Raw genomic sequence first — 22,851 nt, 5'->3', positions numbered from 1 at the left:
TAATGCCGATTGGTACATCTCATTCCAAACTGATAAACCGTACACTGTAAAATGTGCTCCAAAAACTACATGTCTTAGATTGAGTATTACAAATTCAAATCTTTTAAAAGATACAAGTTACTGTCCGATTTTGTCACTTTTATTTTGAAACCAAATGCCTTTATTTAATGATACTTCATCAATTAAAAAAGTTACAACATAGATGTTGCCTTTAAAATTCAATCTATAAATTTTTATTTTGCCATTTTTTTTTTTTTGCATGCCGAATCGATGTGCACGCAACTGCGTGTTAGCGTATAGGGAGCTACGCGCCTGTAAATATTCTAATCAATTACAAAATAAATCTATCACAACATTATACATCCATCTATAATACTGAACTCATACAAAAAATGAAGAGGGAAGCACTGGACCAAATCAAGAAAACAGGAATGTTAAATGTTGGTTAGAAATATGGTCATCCAAATTATGTACAATAAATTCCTAAGTTTTCCATAAATGTGTGATTAAACAAGAAATTCATATTCTTTCATTATAGTTAACATAATCACTCTTGAATTTAGAGAAAACTTGGTGTTTTTATTAATTGAAACTTTTATCAAAATAGAAGGATAATTTTAACCTTTATATAATCTATATTTATTTTGTGTATTTAGACAAGAGTTTATTTCCTGTATAACAGTCTGACATATAAGTTCAATTTCACTGTTGAGAATTATTAAAAAGAACAAGAGAAAAAAATAATGCTGTCATTATTTGGATTATTACTGCTAAACAGATTTGACCTTGTTGGCATATAATATTGTGGTTCTATAAGGTTTTAGTTTGTGGTTTACAAATATTTTTCCTCAACAGAAAATATATATTTTTGTTTTATACATGAACAAAAGTTCATTTTTGTGAGGAACCATAAAATCTGCATAATCTGGTTCCCAAGAAACAATAATACTGTGACATAATTTTTTATCTTTTCCCTCCAACACATTTGTTTTATTCCTTCCTTTACTCATTGGGAAAAAAAACAAAGAAAAAAACCCAAAGCAAAATAAATGCTGATTTTTTGGCTGCATTTTAATTACAGAAGCCACCCAGTTTCTCAGAAGGAATATTTCTCTTACTCAGTATTATCTACAGCCAGTATATACTGAGTAGGAGAAATTATTCATCATGTTTCCTGAAATCAGTAAAGAGATCAACATGCAAGAAATTTTTAATTGTTCATTCATCATGAAATGCCAGTTTTATTTTTGAGTTCTTCCCTGCCTCTCTTAAAATTTTAGATTATCTTTTTTTCAGTTGTTAAAAATCTAATGCCTTATCCATCGCATTATTTAGATAATAGGGGATTTTATACTGAAAGATTAATATGCCAGATTTCCATGATAACTCTACCATTACAATTCTATATTATATTTTTTTCAGTTATCATAAGATCTAATGCCAACCTTTTGAACACAAATACAACTGACCCACAACATCAAACATGTCAATATGGAACTAATCTGGCTGTTGTCAGATATCTTTGACATTTCTAAAACATCCTACTACTACTAGTTCCCTGTTGGGATTTCCAAGATCCATATTTATATCTACATACTCCTGGTTCCGTCATGTGATATCACAGATCTTTATCAATATCAACATCAATTTGTGACAGGTAGCCTGTAGGAACCTCTGCCCATTTTTGTCTATTTCCTGTGGCAAATATTCCATAGAATACAGCACCAAGTAAATATATTGCAGCAGCAATGTAAAAAACTATCTGCCATTGTCCCACATCTGTCTGTAAAATAGATAAATATTATCATAAAATATTTACACTTTACAAGGGTTCAAAAATTAGGTTGGCAAAGGTGCATCATTGTACAATGTGTTGCAAATTCATTCAAAATGTTTAATGTGCTGATAGACTATTAAAAAAATGTAAGTGTCTAAAAATGAGTGTGGCATTGTTGCATATCATGTTCAAAAAATGTTATATGCTTTATCAGCAGAATCATATGGAAATAGGTAGACATTTCAACCCAGAAAGTTATTTTCATTTCACAATTATTTTCATGTTCTTCAACACACACATAACTTACAAATGTTTGTTGTTCAGTAGATTTTTAAAAACACACAATATAACCTTGGTAATACATATATACAATCTTATCTCTATATTTCAAAGCTACTTATTAAAAGCAATGCACATAAAAATTGTATGACTGAAATATACCAGTCTTTAGCTGTACTTTGACTATATGGAAACCGAAGCAAGTTAATTTATATGTTTTTGAGTTTAGTGTGACGTCCATTTTCACTTAACTAGTAACAAAATTTTATTTAGGGTCCAGCTGAGGACCACCTCCTGATGTGTGGATTTTCTCGCTGTTTGGAATACCCATTGGTGGCCAGCGGCTGTTATCTGCTCTTGGGTCAGGTTGTTTTCTCTTTGACATATTCCCCATTTCCATTCTCAACTTTTACAATATCCATGTAACACAAAAATCTCCCAAATCCTATACAATGTACATACCTTTTGTGTTACTATAGCACCAGTTAGTAAAGGACTAATTATCCCTGGAATTGTCGCAAATGTATTAGATATTCCCATGGTGACACTTGCATACTGAAAAAAAAATGCATTACTGTCAATACAATATATTTGTTTTTTTCATAAAAATTTAACCCTGCCATTTTCTTCATAAAAATCAATGAAAAAAAAATTGTTAGCAGGTTCAAATTCACTATCATTTTGTATGTTTTCAGTACCTGTCTCCAAGAGAATCTTAAAAATATTCCCACACAATTTGAGGTCCTTACATTTTGCTTTCAAGTCAGTTCTATTCCTTAGCCTTAAGAAAACTAGAGGCTCCAAGGGCCTGAAAGGTTCTGTTAGATATATCTTTTTAAATATAAATCAAAACGTAATTTTCGATAGCTATTTGATTTAAACTTTGGCCTCTGCTTGTAGCATTTTGAATTTTTAAAAGAAGTAACCTTTGTTTCGGACCTCCACAGAAACATTCAAAGTTTTCTTTCAATTGGTTAGTGTAAAGAATATCTTTCAAAATATGTTCAAAAGACCCTATTTTCAATCCCTAGGCCATACTGGGCTGTTCATCAGGACCTAGGTTATGCACTTGGAAAGTAACTTTTAATTCTAATTGATCACTCCTCCCCTATATAAAAAAATATTATTTCATTCTTTAATAACACTCTCATTTTTCTAAAAAAAAAAAAAAACACATTTCACTTTCTTACTTTACTATACTGTAAATTCAGAAATTATTGAGTGCATTTATTATTGTGATTTTATCATTTTAAACTACAATGCATTTTTAATTTTTGCAACATGAAAAAAAAATCCTGTTGATTTCAAATAAATATTTCAAAATGCGAGTTTAAATAATTGCCATATAACCCTGTCGCATTTTTCGCAATAATAAAATCATCGCAATCATTTCTGAATTTACAGTATATTTTTTTTTATGAATTTTCCTTTTGTTATTGTAATCATTGACTGTATTTTGCTACATATTTATTCATTTTTCATTTGCTATTCAGCATGTATTCATAGCTTGTAATTTTATTTTTGAATTTAGGGAGACAGATTTATATAAGAGCACTGCTCTTGTTTCCTAATCCTAATTATTGAATCATTTGTATTTTTCATATTTGTGTCTTTAAATTTACCCTTGTAACTTATGATTTCTTCAATAAAATATGTTTACAGTTTTTGGTTTTTTTAATTTTCATTTCATTAATCTATTTTTCAAAATAAAAGCATAAGTAATTTCCAGTAGAGTAACTAGAGTTTCAAGATAATTTTGAGCTCAGGTGGTGGCCATTTTGAATTTTCAATCAGTGTGAAAGTAACAACACTTGTGTTGGAACTTTCAATGTTCAGTAGTTGTTGTTTGTTGATGTGGTTCATAAGTGTTTCTTGTTCCTTGTTTTTATATAGATTAGAGCACTGGTTTTCCTGTTTGAATGGTTTTATATTAGTCATTTCTGGGGCCCTTTATAGCTTGCTGTTCGGTCTGAGCCAAGGCTCTGTGTTGAAGACCACACTTTGACCTAGTATAATGGTTTACTGTTATAAATTGTGACTTGGATGGAGAGTTGCCTCATCGGAACTCATACCACATCTTCTTATACCTATATATGACAAGTTTGGCTTAAATTTATGTATTAACCTATAAAATAACTACCTGTGGTGCTATATCCAAGTGATTAACACTGAATCCTCCCCAGGCAAACCCACCCAGTCCTACTGCTAACGTCAGGCAAACACAGGCAGCAACTGGGGTCATAGTGTAGCCTGCTGCAACCATGAATATTAACTGACAAAAAAAGGCTGAAAAATAATGAATAGATAAAACTGTTAATTCTGAACCTTGTATAAATAATAACCCATCTATTCTTAACTCTTGAATTGGTATATTCCTTTTTTTTTTAATGAATTGGCAAAACAAATTCTGTTGGTTTTTTTCTCCATTTTTGTGAGTATCACTTTCCATGAATTGATTGACAATTGTTATTTCCTATAGGAAGTACACCACTAATTAATGGCCCTATTGCTTTCTATGTTAAATTCCTCAATTTCGAGTGGTCACAGCTCTTTTATCTTAAGTTCAAATAAAGTGACAATCATTGCATGTCAAAGCAACACCTTCTGGTGTCCTGTGCTGAAAAAATCAACATACCTTACATGGCATATAAGAAAGAACTGGTTTCCGGAACTTCGGATGTACCAAAACAGGTACTTCCGATCTGACAAAAAGGCAAAATGTACCCTCCTTTTTAAATTTCATGCCATTTTTTTATTATTCAAATTTATCAGTCAAAAATTGTTCTGCAATGATCACCAGTCATGCAGCTTTCGTTTGATATCAAAATTAATAAAATATTCTAAATATTTTGAAAGTTATGTCCATGCGTAGTAACTATTTTGTGTTAAATATGTACTACTTTCTGGTATGTGCTTTCTGGCCGGGCCTGAATTAGTGGTGTTACACCTATATACTATCAATTCAGAAATATATGTAGATTGTATTCATTAATCTCATTATTCTGGTAATCAAAGTTCGTAACATAGAAACAAACACTTATCAATACAGTTGGTTAATTTCAACAGAATTGAAAAGAGAACTTCTCTTACCCCCACAAGTAAATAGTTTACGTATAGCTGTTGTCGACACTACAGCTCTTCCTCTCAAATAGTCAGCAAGGAAACCAGATGACATCACTACTAATCCCATCACTAGATATGGAAATGCTGCCACAAACCCTGCCTAAAACATAAATTATAAAGTAGGTAGCTGTGACCTGATTTCACTGGGAAACAACACAAATATAAGCTAGAGCATATAGAATACTGAGAATCCTGTAAATTCAGATTGAAAAGAAACTGTCTATTAGGCAATTTCATTGGCTAGGAAAAGCCAACAAAATTCTATGAATTGAGAAATTATTTTTAAACATGACAATACCACAACCAATTCACATCCTGGTGATTTCCATGGATAGCATTTTACGTGTACTTGTCATTTGATGGATTTTTTTTTACTTTTTTATTATTAATTTGAAATATCTGAATATACAAAATTTCACATACATGTGTAAGTTAACAAATTTCAAGGAAAACATTATTGCCATTATCCATAAAAGGTACAACTGGCTCAACAAATAAATGTAAGTTGTAATCAAGCAGATGAAAAAAGGTATCAGTTTTATGCAGAAAGACGTTTTATATAATTACCTTATCTATTCTGAAGTTCAAACCATGCCTCATAAATGATGGAAGTTCGGTCAACCAAGTGTAGAACCCCCAGTTTTCTGCAAAATGAGCTGCTACAATAGCCCATACAGCTGGTGATTTGAAAATATCTGTCCATGGTGGCAGGATATCCTTGGTCTGTTCCTCTGTGTACCCGATGTTAGCCTGTATATACTCCACTTCTACAGAGGTGATAGTGGGATGACTAGACGGAGACTCAGCTATAAAATATCCCCAGCAGACACACCACAACAATGCAATACCACCTGCAACAAACATTTAAAACAATTAAATTTCTAAATATCAAATGTTTTTAATGTGCTATGTGTCACCTCAGACCTGCCATTTGTTGGTATTGTTCCGATTTTCATGCCTCAACCCGAATCCTGATATCGGGATCATAAAAGAAGTTAAAATCCTCATTTTCACAAAAACCTCGAACAGGTATGTGTCCATAGTAAACAAACCCTTGAAAATCTGGTCTAGCACTAAATCCACTAGGGAGATTTACAGAAGTTGGCAGATCTGGTTATCTTAATTTTGCCTAATCTCAGCAAATTCAACCTCTATATTAAGGGAAAGGAAACATTAGCTCAATATACATAATACTGGAATACAAATCCATGCTTTATTATTCTAATAAAAAGTTAACTTTGTTTCTAAAGCGAAAGAAGAACTTCATATCAGAACTGCAAATATCATCCTATTCCTTCTAATTTGAACACAAGAAAAATCCACAGTGTAGCATAAACCTGTAATACATGTAATATAATACTTACCAAACAGATAAAATATTGTCAGCCATCCAAGTCTCCAGCTTTGCCAATAATATAATACTTACCAAACAGATAAAATATTGTCAGCCATCCAAGACTCCAGCTTTGCCAATAATATAATACTTACCAAACAAATAAAATATTGACAGCCATCCAAGACTCCAGCTTTGCCAATAATATACATGTAATACTTACCAAACAATAAAATATTGACGGCCATCCAAGACTCTAGCTTTGCCAATAATATAACACTTACCAAACAAATAAAATATTGACAGCCATCCAAGACTCCAGCTTTGCCAATAATATACATGTAATACTTACCAAACAAACAAATATTAACGGCCATCCAAGACTCTAGCTTTGCCAATAATATACATGTAATACTTACCAAACAAACAAATATTGACGGCCATCCAAGACTCCAGCTTTGCCAATAATATACATGTAATACTTACCAAACAAAAAAATATTAACGGCCATCCAAGACCCCAGCTTTGCCAATAATATACATGTAATACTTACCAAACAAACAAATATTGACGGCCATCCAAGACTCTAGCTTTGCCAATAATATACATGTAATACTTACCAAACAAACAAATATTAACGGCCATCCAAGACCCCAGCTTTGCCAATAATATACATGTAATACTTACCAAACAAACAAATATTAACGGCCATCCAAGACTCTAGCTTTGCCAATAATATACATGTAATACCAAACAAACAAATATTAACGGCCATCCAAGACCCCAGCTTTGCCAATAATATACATGTAATACTTACCAAACAAAAAAATATTAACGGCCATCCAAGACCCCAGCTTTGCCAATAATATACCGGTACATGTAATACTTACCAAACAAACAAATATTAACGGCCATCCAAGACCCCAGCTTTGCAAATAATATACATGTAATACTTACCAAACAAACAAATATTAACGGCCATCTAAGTAAGTAAGTAAGTAAGTAATTTTTATTGGTTTAAAATCCAAAATTACAGGATTGATACCAAGACAATACAAATTTTTTATACACAAACATACAAACATATATATATCATACCAATTTCATAAACATTATATGATGAGGTGGTACCACAAAGTTATTTAGTGCTTAATAAAGCATTTCTAGAAATGTACATGTCACTTATAAATTTAACAATAATTCTAATTATATCAGTCTCAACACACGTATATAAAAATTTAAATCTTGCTTCATTAGTCATATTTAAAAAAGAGGGAACTATTTCACTAATTTTGGAAAACAGTTGGTCTCTAATTATATTTAGTTTTGTACATTTTAAAGTGAAATGAAATTCATCTTCAACTTCTAAGAGGCACAAAGGACAGATTCTTTCTTCTACAGGGGTTTTAGTGTGACGTCCTTGTTCAATTCTAAGAACACTATTACTAATACGAATTTTAGCAAAATGCCCTATTACTTTTCTGTCTATATTTAACAATAAATAGTTTTCCAATTTATAATTTTCTTTAAGCTGTCTATATGTTCTCAGCTTATTACCATGTACTGATTTATTATCACAAAATATATTTTCTTTCCAATAATTAAGATATCTATCATTAAGTTTGGTATGAATTGCATATAATAAACGCCTTTTTGAAATAGTATCATGATTTTTCCAAACATGTGAAAAATTTAATGTAGCAAGTAACTGTTCAATCTTTTTAGCAAATCCATTGGTTAATTGCAGGTTGGAACAATATACATCTTTTAGTAAACAATTGTTATCAGATTTGATCACATGCAACCAGAAGCCAATTGACAGTTTTAAAGCTTCTATAAAAACTGGATACATACCAAGTTCAGCTAGTACTGCTAAATTGACAGCTGATTTATTTACTCCAATTAAAGTTTTTGCAAATTTAATTTGGACTTTGATGGTAGCCAATGACCAATATTTTGACTCTAGATTTGTAATATCTTTTATCATATACAGAGACCAAACTTCACTACAGTAAAGAAGTATAGGTTTAACACAAGCATCAAAAAGCTTTAAGTGAGGTAATACATTGATATCTTCAGAAAATAACAGTTTTCTAATACAAAATATAGCTTTTGATGCTTTTTTACAAAGAAGTCTCACTGCTTCTGTAAAACTACCAGATGGTTTAAACAGTATACCCAAATATTTATATTCTGTACAGTGTTCCAAAATATTATCACTAAAAACAAACTTGTCTTTTGTAAGTTTTTTACCTGATTTGTTAAAAATCATAACTTTGGTTTTGTCAAGATTTACTGTTAAATCCCAACTAGTGCAATATAAACTAAGCTTGTCAAGGTATTTTTGTAAGCCATTAGCTGATTCAGAAATAAGGACTAAATCATCAGCGTATAACAGACATGATATATCATTATCATTTAACTTGGGTGGTTCACATGTTGAGTCAAAAATAGATGGTAAATCATTAATAAATAAAGAAAATAATGTAGGGCTTAAAATACACCCTTGTTTTACCCCAACTGAGGAATTAAAATAATCAGTGATACCTTCCGAGATCTTTACCCAGTACAAAACCTCTTTATACATATCTTTCATTATACTAAAAAAGGGACCATCTATGTTGTAATAAGACAATTTGTAAAAGAGGGCATCTCTGTTAATAGTATCAAATGCCTTCCTGAAATCAATGAAACAGGCATATATCTTTTTTGATGATTTAAATGCTTTATCAATTATAGTTTTTAGAGTTAATATATGATCACTTGTTCGACTTCCCTTTCTGAATCCAATTTGCTCACGACAAATAAGTTCATTTCCTTCAAGATACTTTTCTAATCTGTTATGTAAAACTTTTAGAAAAAATTTTCCTAAACAACTTGAAAGGGCTATACCTCGGTAATTAGATGGATCATTAAAACACCCACCCTTGAAAATGGGCTTAATAAAATTTTTTCTCCATAAAGTTGGGTAGATACCAGACTTAAGTATAAGATTAAACAATTTTACATAAACATCAATATTCATATAACAAGATATTTGTAACATTTCATTTGTAATACAATCTGAACCACTTGCTTTATTATTCTTTAAAGATTTTGCTGCAATAACCACCTCCTCAGTTGTAATAGAACTGTTTAACATCTTAGTACACGTGTTACAATCTTTAAAAGTAGTATACTCTTTCTTATCATTACAAACATTTTTATCATAATTAGTATTCGTTAATTTATTAAAATATTTAAACCATTCTTTAGGTTGTATATTAGAACTAGGATCCTTGAAGTTCTCCTTTTTTAGTTTCTTAATTGTTTTCCAAAAATCATTTGGACAGCTGTTATTTGAATCTATAATCTGTTTTATCATTTTATGTCTAAATTGTCTATATTTTTTCCTTATAAGTTTATTCAGTTCCTTTTTATTATATAATACTTTGTGTCTAAGACTGTCATTCCAGGGCTCAGTACATAATTTTCTAGTCAGACTCTTTAGGGACCTATATTTAGATTCACATTCATTATCATAATATGGCTTTTTTACTTTTCTTCGTTTACTTCTCTTGGTTTTACCAGGGGTCTTATTAGTATTACTTAAAAAAGCAGCATTGTATAATATTGATGATATACTAGAGACTGTATCATTAACACTTTGAGTAACATTGGAATTACAAGTATTATTCGCCTCTATTTTTTGGGTTAAATTATCTACATCAGAATTAATAGTTCCAAAGTTCACTTTCAACATATTGGACTTAAAAATTTCTTCTCGTTTAGTAGTCCATTTAACTCTTCTAAGAGTTGGCTTAACATAATTATCACATGACTTATTTACTAATTGAGAATGTATAGTTATTGAAATTGGACAGTGATCAGATATTGTTGGTTCAAATTGTCCTACACTAAAATTGACAATATTTGGTAAAAATTCAGATGAACATAAACAATAGTCATCTAAGACCCCAGCTTTGCCAATAATATACATGTAATACTTACCAAACAAACAAATATTAACGGCCATCCAAGACCCCAGCTTTGCCAATAATATACATGAAATACTTACCAAACAAACAAATATTGACGGCCATCCAAGACTCCAGCTTTGACAATAATATACATGTAATACTTACCAAACAAACAAATATTAACGGCCATCCAAGACCCCAGCTTTGCCAACAATATACATGTAATAGTTACCAAACAGATAAAATTATGACGGCCATTCAAGACTCCAGCTTTGCCAATAATATACATGTAATACTTACCAAACAGATAAAATATTGTCAGCCATCCAAGTCTCCAGCTTTGCCAATAATATAATACTTACCAAACAGATAAAATATTGTCAGCCATCAAAGACTCCAGCTTTGCCAATAATATAATACTTACCAAACAGATAAAATATTGACGGCCATCCAAGACTCCAGCTTTGCCAATAATATAATACTTACCAAACAGATAAAATATTGTCAGCCATCCAAGACTCCAGCTTTGCCAATAATATACATGTAATACTTACCAAACAGATAAAATATTGTCAGCCATCCAAGTCTCCAGCTTTGCCAATAATATAATACTTACCAAACAGATAAAATATTGTCAGTCATCCAAGACTCCAGCTTTGCCAATAATATAATACTTACCAAACAGATAAAATATTGACGGCCATCCAAGACTCCAGCTTTGCCAATAATATAATACTTACCAAACAGATAAAATATTGTCAGCCATCCAAGTCTCCAGCTTTGCCAATAATATAATACTTACCAAACAGATAAAATATTGACGGCCATCCAAGACTCCAGCTTTGCCAATAATATACATGTAATACTTACCAAACAGATAAAATATTGTCAGCCATCCAAGTCTCCAGCTTTGCCAATAATATAATACTTACCAAACAGATAAAATATTGTCAGCCATCCAAGACTCCAGCTTTGCCAATAATATAATACTTACCAAACAGATAAAATATTGACGGCCATCCAAGACTCCAGCTTTGCCAATAATATAATACTTACCAAACAGATAAAATATTGTCAGCCATCCAAGTCTCCAGCTTTGCCAATAATATAATACTTACCAAACAGATAAAATATTGACGGCCATCCAAGACCTGACTCCAGCATATATCCAGACAATAACATGGAGATCACTGTACCTATGTATGAACCTGGAAAAAAAGAAAAATAATTTGTACAAGGAGATGTATCTTGAATAACCAGTAATATCATTTTTATGAAACAAGAAGCCTGTGAGGTAGGATTGTATTGGCCTTCCATGAAATTTAAAGTTAAAAGAGACAGGAACAATCAAGACTCAGATGTGGATCCAGGATTTTGTTATTTTTTTTCACGCACATATATCGATTAAAACAGAACATGCCTGTTTGTTTTGTTCACACATCGTTGTCAACCTAATGGAATTTCAAGTGACTGTCATACAAATGAGAGGTTTAGCTTGCTTTAAAACCAGGTTTAATCCACCAGTTTTTGCATAAGAAAATGCCTGTACCAAGTCAGGAATATGACAGTTGTAATCCATTAGTTTGATTTTTTGATTTTGCCATTTGCTTAGGGAATTTCTGTATTACAGAATTTTCCTCAGAGTTAGGTATTTTTGTTAATTCATTTTTTTTGCACAGCTACCATAGGCAAACTCATGGTTTATCTTAACGAAAAAAACCAAAAAAATTACTCCTAAACAAGAGATGTAAGTCAATAAAGTCAAAATATGTCAGATCTGCATATTTTTGGAAATTAAATATTCAATTCAATTTTGTCTACCTCACAAAATCTAGTAAAGCACTATAATTAAAACGTCTATTGCTATAAAAGAACGCCACAAAGTTGAAAAGGCTGTAAGTTAATGCAGACCTAACTATTAAAATATTTGACAAACATTGCACCATTCTACAAATGAAGAATCATTGTTAATTGACATTAAAGGATCTTACCAGAAAAAGCTATAGTTGCAAGCTTTGTTCTTTCTAATGGTGGAGCCCATTTGGCCCAAACAGCAAGGATAGATGGATATGTAACGCCCTGCAAAGACATTTTTGTTGTAATTCTATGCAAATAATCCATATCTTATTCATTTTATATATTTAAAATAATAAAGGAAATTTGTAGGGGTTTTGGAATCTGAGATTGTAATGGTTCAAATTTTTATAATGTATAAATACATATTCAATTTCATATACATATTTGAGCCATGTAAGAGGGTCATAATGGAGGTACTTTCATGATGAATAACAGTAAAATTTCTTGTCAAATGACTTTATTGTTATTTTTTGGTGCAAGACAATTAAATGTACACTTTCTTTTAAATGATAAAAAAATTGACCTTTCATGTTAAATTTTCCAAAAATAAAAGTAACGATAATTATTAGAGACCTTTGACAAAAAAGTAAGGATGTTTTGACAAATTGATATAAAATTTTAACCAATTTGAGGCTAACAGAAGCCAAAAACTACCTTTTGAAGTCTGTCAGTAAAGGGCATTCCTACCCTCATGTAAGATTACAATCCAATTATAAACTACTTACCTCACATAAACCTTCTAATACTCGAATGGCAACAATAAGACCTACTCCTCCTTTAGCAAACAGTGGTGTCAAAACAGTTAAAAGTGCTGTCATAAAGATTCCTCCGCCAAATAAGTATTTTCCACCAATACGATTTGCTAAGTAACCTTTTTAAAATAAAATTTTTAAAAAATCTCATAATTTTTGTCATTTTCTTTCATCTCTTTAATCATGTATTATAAAATTTCTTCAAATCATATCAATGAAAGATAAATACTCCAAGTCCTAAATAAATAGACCAATTTCGAAGTTATGTCATTCACCGGAAGTTCCTAAGTTATGGGCGCCTTGGTGAAATTATTTACCAGATAGAAGGGATCTCCTGTATCCCTGTACTATTAAAGTTAATCAAGCGTCTTCTTAGCTGTCATTATGCAGGATAAAGTAGAAATACATGTACAGGAATGTGTCAACTCTCTGTTCGACTTTACCAGATTTGTCATTATAAAACACCCACCAATTTCTTTGGTTGATGTAATAATTTTTCAGAAGAGAAGGTTATGTATGAAGTGTTGTCAGATCCTTGTAAGTAAAGTTTACCACTAGTACACATATTGTCTCCATTCACATCAGCACTATAAAATATTATGAAGAAATTTGAAATTGTTTCTACTATTGGCGGCAAAAATTAGGAAAATACTCTGTAATTGCAATATTGCTCCCATAATGTGTCATTTCAGAATCTGAGGCGTTCTAATATAATTTCAAAATCATACAATAAACTGTATGGGTTTTTCTCAATGTTGAAGGACATACGATTAGTTAGATCTACTTTTGTTGAACTTATACAGATAGTTGTCTCATTGGAAACCATATCACGTATCCTTATTTTTATAAGTCCTTATGAATATAAAAAGACAACTTTGTGATAAAAAATCGTTTCAAATTACATTGCTAATTTCCAATGGAATTTATTAATAACAAAGTTTTTGGCAAATTTCCAATATACATAATTTAAGAGCAGTTTAGGTGAGCTATTAAAATGAGTTTCAATTACCAACCTTACACTGCTTTTAAATTATGTTTTGTACTGAAGTTATTGTCCATTAACTTGGAAACCCTTTTCCCCCTTTTTTTTGCACCTTATTCCTTAATGGTTTGAGCCATTACTCCCAAAGACAAGTCTTACCATCCCTTTGTGGTATTCCAATATTCAAAATCTAAATACATGGTTAGATTCATCATATCAAAGAACCCCAAGAATTCAATTTTTGATGAAATCAAATAAAGTTCAATTTTGGACCCTTTAGACCTCAATGTGGACCAACTTGATAACCGGTCCTTAATATATTAAAAATCTGAATACATGGTTAGATTCAGCATATTGAAGAACCCCATGTATTGAATAAAGTTTAATTTTGGACCCCGATTTGGACCAACTTGAAAACTGAGCACATAATAAAACAAGAATGTGTCCCCAGTACACGATGCCCCACTCGCACTATCATTTTCTATGTTCAGTGGACCGTGAAATTGGGGTAAACCCTCTAATTTAGCATTAAAATTAAAAAGATCATATCATAGGGAACATGTATACTAAGTTTGAAGTCGATTGGACTTCAACTTCATCAAAAACTACCTTGACCAAAAACTTTAACCTGAAGCGGGACGGACGGACGGACGGACGAACGGACGGACGAATGGACGCACAGACCAGAAAACATAATGCCCCTCTACTATCGTAGGTGGGGCATAAAAACTAAGTACATGTTTAGATTCAGCATATCAAAGAACCCCAAGAATTCATTTTTTGTTAAAATCAAACTAAGTCTAATTTTGGACCCTTTGGACCTTAATGTAGACCAATTTGAAAATGGGACCAAAAATTAAATATCTAAGTACACGGTTAGATTCGGTATATCAAAGAACCCCAATAGTTCAATTTTTGATGAAATCAAACAAAGTTTAATTTTGGACCCTTTTGGCTCCTAATTCATTGGGACCAAAACTCCCAAAATCAATCCAAACCTTCCTTTTATGGTCATAAACCTTGTGTTTAAATTTCATAGATTTCTATTTACTTTTATTAAAGTTAGAGTGCGAAAACCAAATGTCTTGGGACGACGACGACTACAGACGACGAAGCCAACGTGATACCAATACACGACCAAAAAATTTTCAATTTTTGCGGTCGTATAAAAATCTGTCAGATTGAAAAAAGGAACAGAACACTTAAGGGAGTTAACTCTTTAAAAATTAACTGAACGCTTTAAATTAAGATGTTACTTACCTCCTGGAAGCTGTGTAAATATATAACCATAGAAGAAAGATGATAAAACCAGGCCTTCCTGTTTAGTACTCCAATCAAATGTTGGAAAATCACCCTGTGTGAAGCAAAGTGTTTAAGTTAGGAATGTACACAATAAAAACAAGAATGTGTCCATAGTGCATGGATGCCCCAATCGCACTATCATTTTCTATGTTCAGTGGACCGTGAAATTGGGACCAAAAAACTAATTTGGCATTAAAAGATCATTTCATAAGGAACATGTGTACTAAGTTTCAAGTTGATAGGACTTCAACTTCATTATAAACTACCTTGACCAAAACTTTAACCTGGAGTAGGACAGACAAATGGACGAACGGATGGACAGACGAACAGAGGAACAAATAAACATAATGCCCATAAATGGGTCATAAAAAGAAACACTAGCAATACATACATGTACTGCATCAAATTTTTTCACTATACTGATAATTCAAATTGTAAGTTGGATACACATTTTCTATGATTCCTTTGGTATAGCTGAACCAAAAACACATTTATATAGCATGTATAGGCTTGTATGTAAAATTTCTAAAAAAAAATACAATATTTCCTCAATCGATGAAATTGAGACTCATGAAATAAATGAATCCAATTCACAGTATACATTCTAAATCATATGTTATATGGTGATGCATACAGATGTAGTGTTATAACCATTTAGCCAATTATGGAAGACCACATGACGAATTTACCTGATATTCTGCTGTCACATTCTCCCCCTTCTTGGCAACCATAGCAACAATTGCAACACTCAGATTAGCTCTTAGGGAATATATGTTGCCTAGAATGAAACATAAATGTAAAATTATTGTTCTGCATTTTCTTTCCTTATAGTTTTGATTACTTTTATCACCGGTATATATGTATTACATGATCTATGAAAATAAGATGTTCAGATATAAATTAACATACTGATAAAAGAGTATTTTTTGCCTGGGAGCAATCCATGCCATTACACATGAATCAGTCTATGGATGTTTTATGTTATTTGTGAAACATAAGCATATTTTTTCAAGACACATTGTTTTTATAGACATGAATGAATATTAAGAAATATCTGTTGCTGAAAGCTAAAACAAGTACATGTAGCTATAGTAATTAATAAATAATAAATAAAGCAGAAACCATTTGCTTAAACTTTTCAAAATTACATACATGTTTGTACCATCACTATGTATAATATTAAAACAATGTACAGTCACTACCTAAAATTAAAAGGGGCATAACTCTAAAAAGGTTAAAGTTCAAATTTCGAACTTATTCTGTCTGTAATAGTAATAATCATTGTGTATAATTTATATAACATTTGGTTAAGGCAAACAAAAGTTAGAGAACAGAAACCAACGTTGGAACCTACGGACAGAAGCTTAAACGGACAAGGGTAAATCTTAATGCCCCTCCACTATAGCAGGGGCATAAAAACATATCTAACTACAACATTTAACTCACAAAAGCCCAGGAATGCCATTATTGCCACAATATATCTCTTTGGAAACCTTGACAAAGCCCATTGCCTTGGACAGACATCATGACTTTCTTCTGCAGGAGGTAGAATTGATCTTTTCTCTGATGAACTGTCACTTCTAAGGTTTCCATCATGACTTTCCATACTTCTGTAAAACGACAATACATGTTATTGCTTAATATCTTGATTGGGTATCAGGGATGATTCCACTATATTGTTTAGGGCGGCTTAGCGGCCCCAAAAAAATGTACATGAAAATGAATTCCCAATTCAGGAAAGTAAAATAAAAATCGATATTTCAGGAAAAGTTTCTGTCACCAATTAAGGCAACTATAATTTTTTATATATAGTTTGTTGTCAAAACATTTTAAAATCCGGATAAGAATGCTGTTTACGATCGCATCTTAGTAACAACGATTTAATTACATGTATGTCAACATGTGGGAAACAATTTTAGCAGCCGAATACAATTGATTAATATGTTATGGGACTTTTGGATCTTGTAAAAGCAGATCGCCCAGCAGGTTGATAAAAATTGGTGTCAAAGCAGACCTCGGCAGAGAGCAAATTCAAATTTTGATATAACATTGATGGATAAGGTTAAATGGACGCCGATCTTGTAAAAGCAGTTCACCCAGCAGAGCCGGTTATATAATATGATGAAAACTTGTTTTGTAACAGAAATTATTTCCTCAAAAGACCACAGTTTGAGCGTTTTTTGAAAATAATGTTGATGATAGAATATTCATGAAATATGATGTCATCATTATTGAACTATTTCAAAAGTTTTGAAGATGATCCAAATAATTTTAAAGAACACTGGTTCAATGCTTTAAATATCTTATCAATTAAGTATATGAACTTTTGTAATTGCTTTTCTGAATTCGACAATTGACCAGTTCAATTTGAAATCCATTTGAATTAAGGTAAATTTATAGAGATGACCTGTTGTTGAAAAAATACCTGATGAATGATTTTTTTCAGTGGTTTATGTTAGCTGAAATATATGTTTTTGTAATAGGCCTAGGTAACTATAGCTAAGATGATAGACTAGTGCATCATGTTCAATGATATTTATGTAATAACAGTCATGTGACAGTAGCCCAACCAGAATTATTAAAAATGTTACAACTTACATGAACATCAGTGTACAGGTTAAACTTAATAATATACATTTTCTGTTTTTCAGGAAAATAATGTTATTTCGTCTTAGATTTTATGCTTAAAAAATTCCCAATTAGAATAAAAATTCCCAATTTGATGTTCAAGGGACCCATTTGAAAACACCTGGAATCATCCCTGGGTATGAGACCTAATGTGTTATTACATATATATAGTTATATTTCTATATTTAAATATAAACTTTTTGCTACCTCTTTGTACCTAAGTATCTGCAATGTGGGTCTCATTGGGGTCTAAGCGTGACGCGGGATTGCCAATTTTTTGTAAGCGTGACACATGAAAGTCAAATTATTGTGTCGTGAAAACGGTAAATGAGGTCTAGCAGGACTCGGGAAATGACAAAAAAATGAGAATTGCTTACGTACATAGTGTAAGCTGGATACAGGAATCGGACAAAACGGTAAGCGGGATCCGGGATCGGAACCCCCAAAGAGACCCCCTGCAATGATTATGAGAATAAAGATATTGGTATTGGCTAGTTTCCCATTGTCATTAAAAATGAATTTACCTCCTAAAGTTAATCTCTAACTACAGGATCAATTATAGTTATTGGCAAATAGACTAGCAAACCATCAGACTATATTAACCAGTGTGTGCCTGTCTCAAGTCAGGAGCCTGAAACTCAATGGTTGAATTTGTTGCTGTGTAGCACATTTGTTTTTCATTCATTATTCCCTACATGTACATACATGACATAAATTAGACATGAGTGAATTATTTTATCATGTTTATTCTGACTGTGTGGTATGGGCTTTGCTAATTTTTGAAGGTTGTAGAGAGTCATTTAGTTGTTAATTTCTGTGTCAATTGGACTCATGTTTAGAGTAGAATCATTGGTAATCATACCATATCTTCTTACTTTTTTATATCAATGTTAATTCCAGCCTTCAGACACTTTTTCATTACTTAGAATACAAATTTAAATTTTTTTGTTTTGAGAAAAACACCCATGATTGGACAGGATAACAATGGACTCAAGCTAATAAAGCTGCCAATATATACGACACTTTAATAAAGAATTATCATCAAAAACATTTGAGGTTTGGGTTAATTTTATATAACTAATTTTGTTATTCAACCTCTCCTTTAAAAATCCTGAATCTTCCCCAAGCTTCAACACAAACTTAATTTTCTATTTATCATTTACCCATACAAAGGGTATGATGCCTGAAGTATAGTCATTCACAAAAATTGTAATCATTAGTCATCTAAGACTGTATATTCTGTATATAAGACTTTATAGTCTGTAAGCATGATCATGATGATTATTTGCAACTGCTGAACATATCAGAAATTACATTTTAAAGACTGATTGATTAATTGTTTGTTGCTTTACATACAGTGGCAAATATTTTATGCATATTCAGGATGATTTTAATGTATACCCTATCATGCCCATGCCAGTCAGAAATGTCAAATAAAGAAATGCAGCTTTTAAAATACAACCTCCAATAGAAACTACATGAAGATTATGTACCCAGTATATAATCTCCTCCAGATTGTTACGCTTATTCTGGAATATGTGCAGCTCAATACAATTAGACAGATATCCTATTGAAATTGTATTTCTACTATATCATGAACATGTATCTTCTGAAAATCAGATCTCAACTCTCTGCAATGCAGAATTTATTCTTCTGATCTGCATTCGATGGAAATTCAAATTCAAATTCTTCAGTCAAACAAAAACGTATGTTAGACTTATCTAGCCAGATTTACCATTTGACAGCTTGACATGTCTATAAATTATGTTAAGGTTCATCATAACAAATGGACAAATATGGCCGAATTTTCACCTCAAAAACTTCTCTGTGTACAGACTTACCTGTGCTGTTTGGAAAGATTTAATGCCTAGCATCCACTAGATATATAAAACTTAAATGCATTTTGTGTTTAGGAAAGATAAAATCTTTCTTGGTTTTTGATGGGCATTTTTTTTCCTTTCTGCAGAAGGTGTAAAAATAAACAAACACCTGAATTACTTTGATACTGTCCACTGACTGACTCAGATAAACTCTTTAACTCACCTATAGTTGTGAAGATACCTCTAGTCCATGTCAATTAAGGACAATCAAACAATACAAACCGGTTTTTTTACCTGAGGGAGCATCTCATAGTTGTACTACAACTTAGTTAATTTTCACACCTTTTGCATGAAGGAAAAAAAATGCCCATCAAAATCCAAAAGAGATTTTATCTTTCTGAAACACAAAATGCATTTAACTTTATTATATCTAGTGGATGCCAGGCATTAAAACTTTTCCAACTTCACAGGTAAGTCTGTACTCAGAGTAATTTTTGGCATGTAAATACAGCCATATTTGTTTGTTTGTTATGATGAACCTTAATGACGAACAACAACAGCATATGTCCACTATTTATCAACTTTCTTGCAAGATTTTTTTCATTTGAAGAAAAGAAGTGGAATTTGAAAATGTTAATCAGGTCCCTGTGTTATGATTTGTTTGTAAATAACAAAAAACATATGTAACATGAGTTATGAAATAATATGCAGTAAACTGAAACTGAAAGCACCTGTTACTTACAATGTTATCGGAATAACCTCTAACTTTCAGCCCTAGTATTAAGTACAAATCCGAAAGTTTGAATGCCGAAAAACTATAAAAATACTACCCAATCGGAACCAATGACAGTAAATATGTTTTAACCAATCGTATTTCAGGTAACAATTGACTTATGGAAATTTCTTCAAAGATGGCGAAGATCAATTAACTTTTAAAATCGGAATAAATTTCATAAAATTTCCAGTAAAAAGATAATAATTTATATTTTTAATACGTGATGACATCCATTCATTGTATAGTCCATCCTTTACCTGGAACAGATGACCAGTTGAACGATAGGTAATTGATTTATTCGTACTTGGGCTGTGGTACTTCGAGATAAAAGAAACGATCAAATATTTAATAAACGTGCTCTTTATCGCGTTACGGTATTCTGACGTCACTGTAAATTACGCATCGAAATCAATTGCAACTGTTAGATTAATGCCTTATGTGCCCTGAAATTATTTAACACAAGCCAAATGTTTTGTTTCATTAAATGTATTAATCGTTTATGATTGGGCTGATGTGACAAATGTGACCTACATGTATATGCTCTTTTTGTAGACATGAAGAATTTTAATATATTTCTCAAATAAATGGTTAAAAATTTATACAAAAAGCAACAACAAAAATGAAATCAATATTTGAACCTGACATAAGCTGTTTCTCATCACCATGACTTCTGGAATTCTTTCATCATTGTTCTTTGTCTTTTTTAGTTTTTAAATTTTATGTCAGAGCTCCAATTTTTTTATTTATTTTTTTTCTTGCAAATTATCCCAATTATTTCATACTTCATACTGCTGAATTGATTTCAAACTAAATATGGTTTAATTTGTGTAAATAAATTTGGCAATTTACCAATTATGCTTATTCAATCAATTTCAAGTAACAGGCCTCGACAATAATGCATGCCAATTGTCCGGTACCAGAGGTAAAAAAGGTCGGACAAGTAAAAGCTATACCAAGCTTGTCCGATGGGACAAGTAGAATCATTCTGCAGAAAATAAATCAACTTTGATGAACAAAGTATAATTATTAACAAAAAAAACAAGAAAAGAAGATTTGTTTGACATCTTTCCTTTTTAAACTGAAACTAATTGAAACTTTCTATTTCTCAAGACTCAGACTTGCAATCGATAATTTAAAACTGGTTCTTTGTCAAGTACTTTTAACAGGTAAAAAGCACACTTTTCTCGGAAACCAGTCTTACCATCCCATTCAACCATGCGCTTTTTAGATACAGAGATAAGGTAACTTTAAAAAACAGTTCGTCACCAGCTCTGAAATGATTCGGCTCCAAGTTTAATAGACAGTTGGGTACGGTAGGAGACATATTTCATAGACATGATTAATAGACAGTTTGGCGAGGCAGTAGACATTTCTGGACCAAGACAAATCAGAACCTCTTTTCCTACCTTATTTTGTTGCTTTATAATAATATATACCAATGTCCATACCGTATTTTTTAAATAAGAATGAGGAAATTTATTATTTACCATAAAAATCATCAAATCATGTTTGATCTTTATGTAGAAAAAACAATACTTGCAATGCAGTGACCTATAGTTGTTAATTTCTGTGTCATTTGGTCTTTTGTCTCATTGACAATCATACCTCAAATTCTTTTTATTGATTGCATTTGAATAAACTTTTTTCAACTTTTAAAAAAATAGGATAAAAATCCAATGAGTGTACATTTAGAGGCCAATCAGATGGTGCCTCATGTGCAAAGTATGATGAGACTTTAGCATTGATAAAAGCTAGAACCTAAGTCGTGTGACACACCTAAATTCAGTTGTTCATGGCTCATATCTTTTAAAAGTATTTCAAAGGATAAAAATCAAATTCTGTTCAATTTTTTTTTAATTCATTTTGTTCCTTGAATCAACTTGAAATGCAAAAAAGGTTATTTAATATTAAGATTTTTTTTTGGACAAGTTACAATTTCATTCGGACAAGTAAAAGTTTTGGTATGTACTTGTCCTACTGGACAAGTTGAAAAAAAAGTTATTGTAGAGGCCTGAGTAACATAAAATTCAAAGTGTTGAAGGTTGTCACTACAAAGTAGAAGGAAAAGTAATCATGGTCATGTTTGTGGGAATTGTTTATTTATGCTTTGCTTAGTCCCCATATGTTTCCACCAGTAGTATTTACTACATGTACAGCCCTCAATTTAGTCTACTGAAATGGTTGCCTGGGCGGCTTTAAAAGCTGATTGGTGATAAAAAAAATTCATAACTGGTCACCATTTAGGCTTAGTATTAGAATATTGA

General features: G+C 31.6%; 2 protein-coding genes across 7 annotated transcripts in view; one reads left to right on the top strand and one right to left on the bottom strand.

The window, feature by feature from the left end:
- Window positions 1-315: 315 nt before the first annotated feature.
- Window positions 316-20,638, bottom strand: LOC139497980 (sialin-like). Of its 3 annotated transcripts, none has more exons than XM_071286238.1 (12): window positions 20,555-20,638; window positions 16,811-16,974; window positions 16,054-16,142; window positions 15,323-15,416; window positions 13,054-13,199; window positions 12,463-12,550; window positions 11,590-11,679; window positions 5,747-6,030; window positions 5,147-5,279; window positions 4,197-4,342; window positions 2,519-2,611; window positions 316-1,783 (listed from the first exon to the last, which is right to left on the bottom strand). In XM_071286238.1, exons 2-12 carry the CDS (start codon window positions 16,968-16,970, stop codon window positions 1,619-1,621), a joined length of 1,488 nt encoding a protein of 495 aa, XP_071142339.1. In that variant the 5' UTR covers window positions 16,971-16,974; window positions 20,555-20,638; the 3' UTR covers window positions 316-1,618. The 3 variants fall into 3 exon arrangements, with proteins under 3 accessions (XP_071142339.1, XP_071142340.1, XP_071142341.1); XM_071286239.1 differs by lacking the exon at window positions 20,555-20,638 and adding an exon at window positions 19,728-19,763 and having other exon boundaries at window positions 1,158-1,783; XM_071286240.1 differs by lacking the exon at window positions 20,555-20,638 and adding an exon at window positions 19,486-19,612 and having other exon boundaries at window positions 1,158-1,783.
- Window positions 20,639-20,689: 51 nt separating this feature from the next.
- Window positions 20,690-22,851, top strand: part of LOC139497978 (E3 ubiquitin-protein ligase UBR5-like) — a 69,575-nt gene continuing 67,413 nt past the window's right edge. For all 4 annotated transcript variants that reach the window (XR_011657779.1, XM_071286235.1, XM_071286234.1 and 1 more), the window contains exon 1: window positions 20,690-20,872. Coding sequence is in view for 3 of the 4 variants with exons in the window: in XM_071286235.1 (XP_071142336.1) it covers window positions 20,811-20,872 (62 nt within the window). In the remaining variant the exon portion in view is untranslated. The remainder of the gene's footprint in view (window positions 20,873-22,851) is intronic.

Source organism: Mytilus edulis, chromosome 12 (genome assembly GCF_963676685.1).
Source record: "Mytilus edulis chromosome 12, xbMytEdul2.2, whole genome shotgun sequence".
Taxonomy (NCBI): Eukaryota; Metazoa; Mollusca; class Bivalvia; order Mytilida; family Mytilidae; genus Mytilus; species Mytilus edulis.
The sequence above is the reverse complement of the archived record's forward strand: the minus strand, read 5'-3'. Positions and strand labels throughout refer to the sequence as shown.

Excerpts from the sequence above, each read along its gene's own strand:
- LOC139497980 (XM_071286238.1), bottom strand. The coding sequence starts at position 16,970 with ATGGAAAGTCATGATGGAAACCTTAGAAGTGACAGTTCATCAGAGAAA. Across the intron at positions 15,417-16,053 it reads ATGTGACAGCAGAATATCAG|GGTGATTTTCCAACATTTGA; the intron begins GTAAATTCGTCA and ends TGCTTCACACAG. Across the intron at positions 11,680-12,462 it reads TGCAACTATAGCTTTTTCTG|GTTCATACATAGGTACAGTG; the intron begins GTAAGATCCTTT and ends CTTTTTTTCCAG.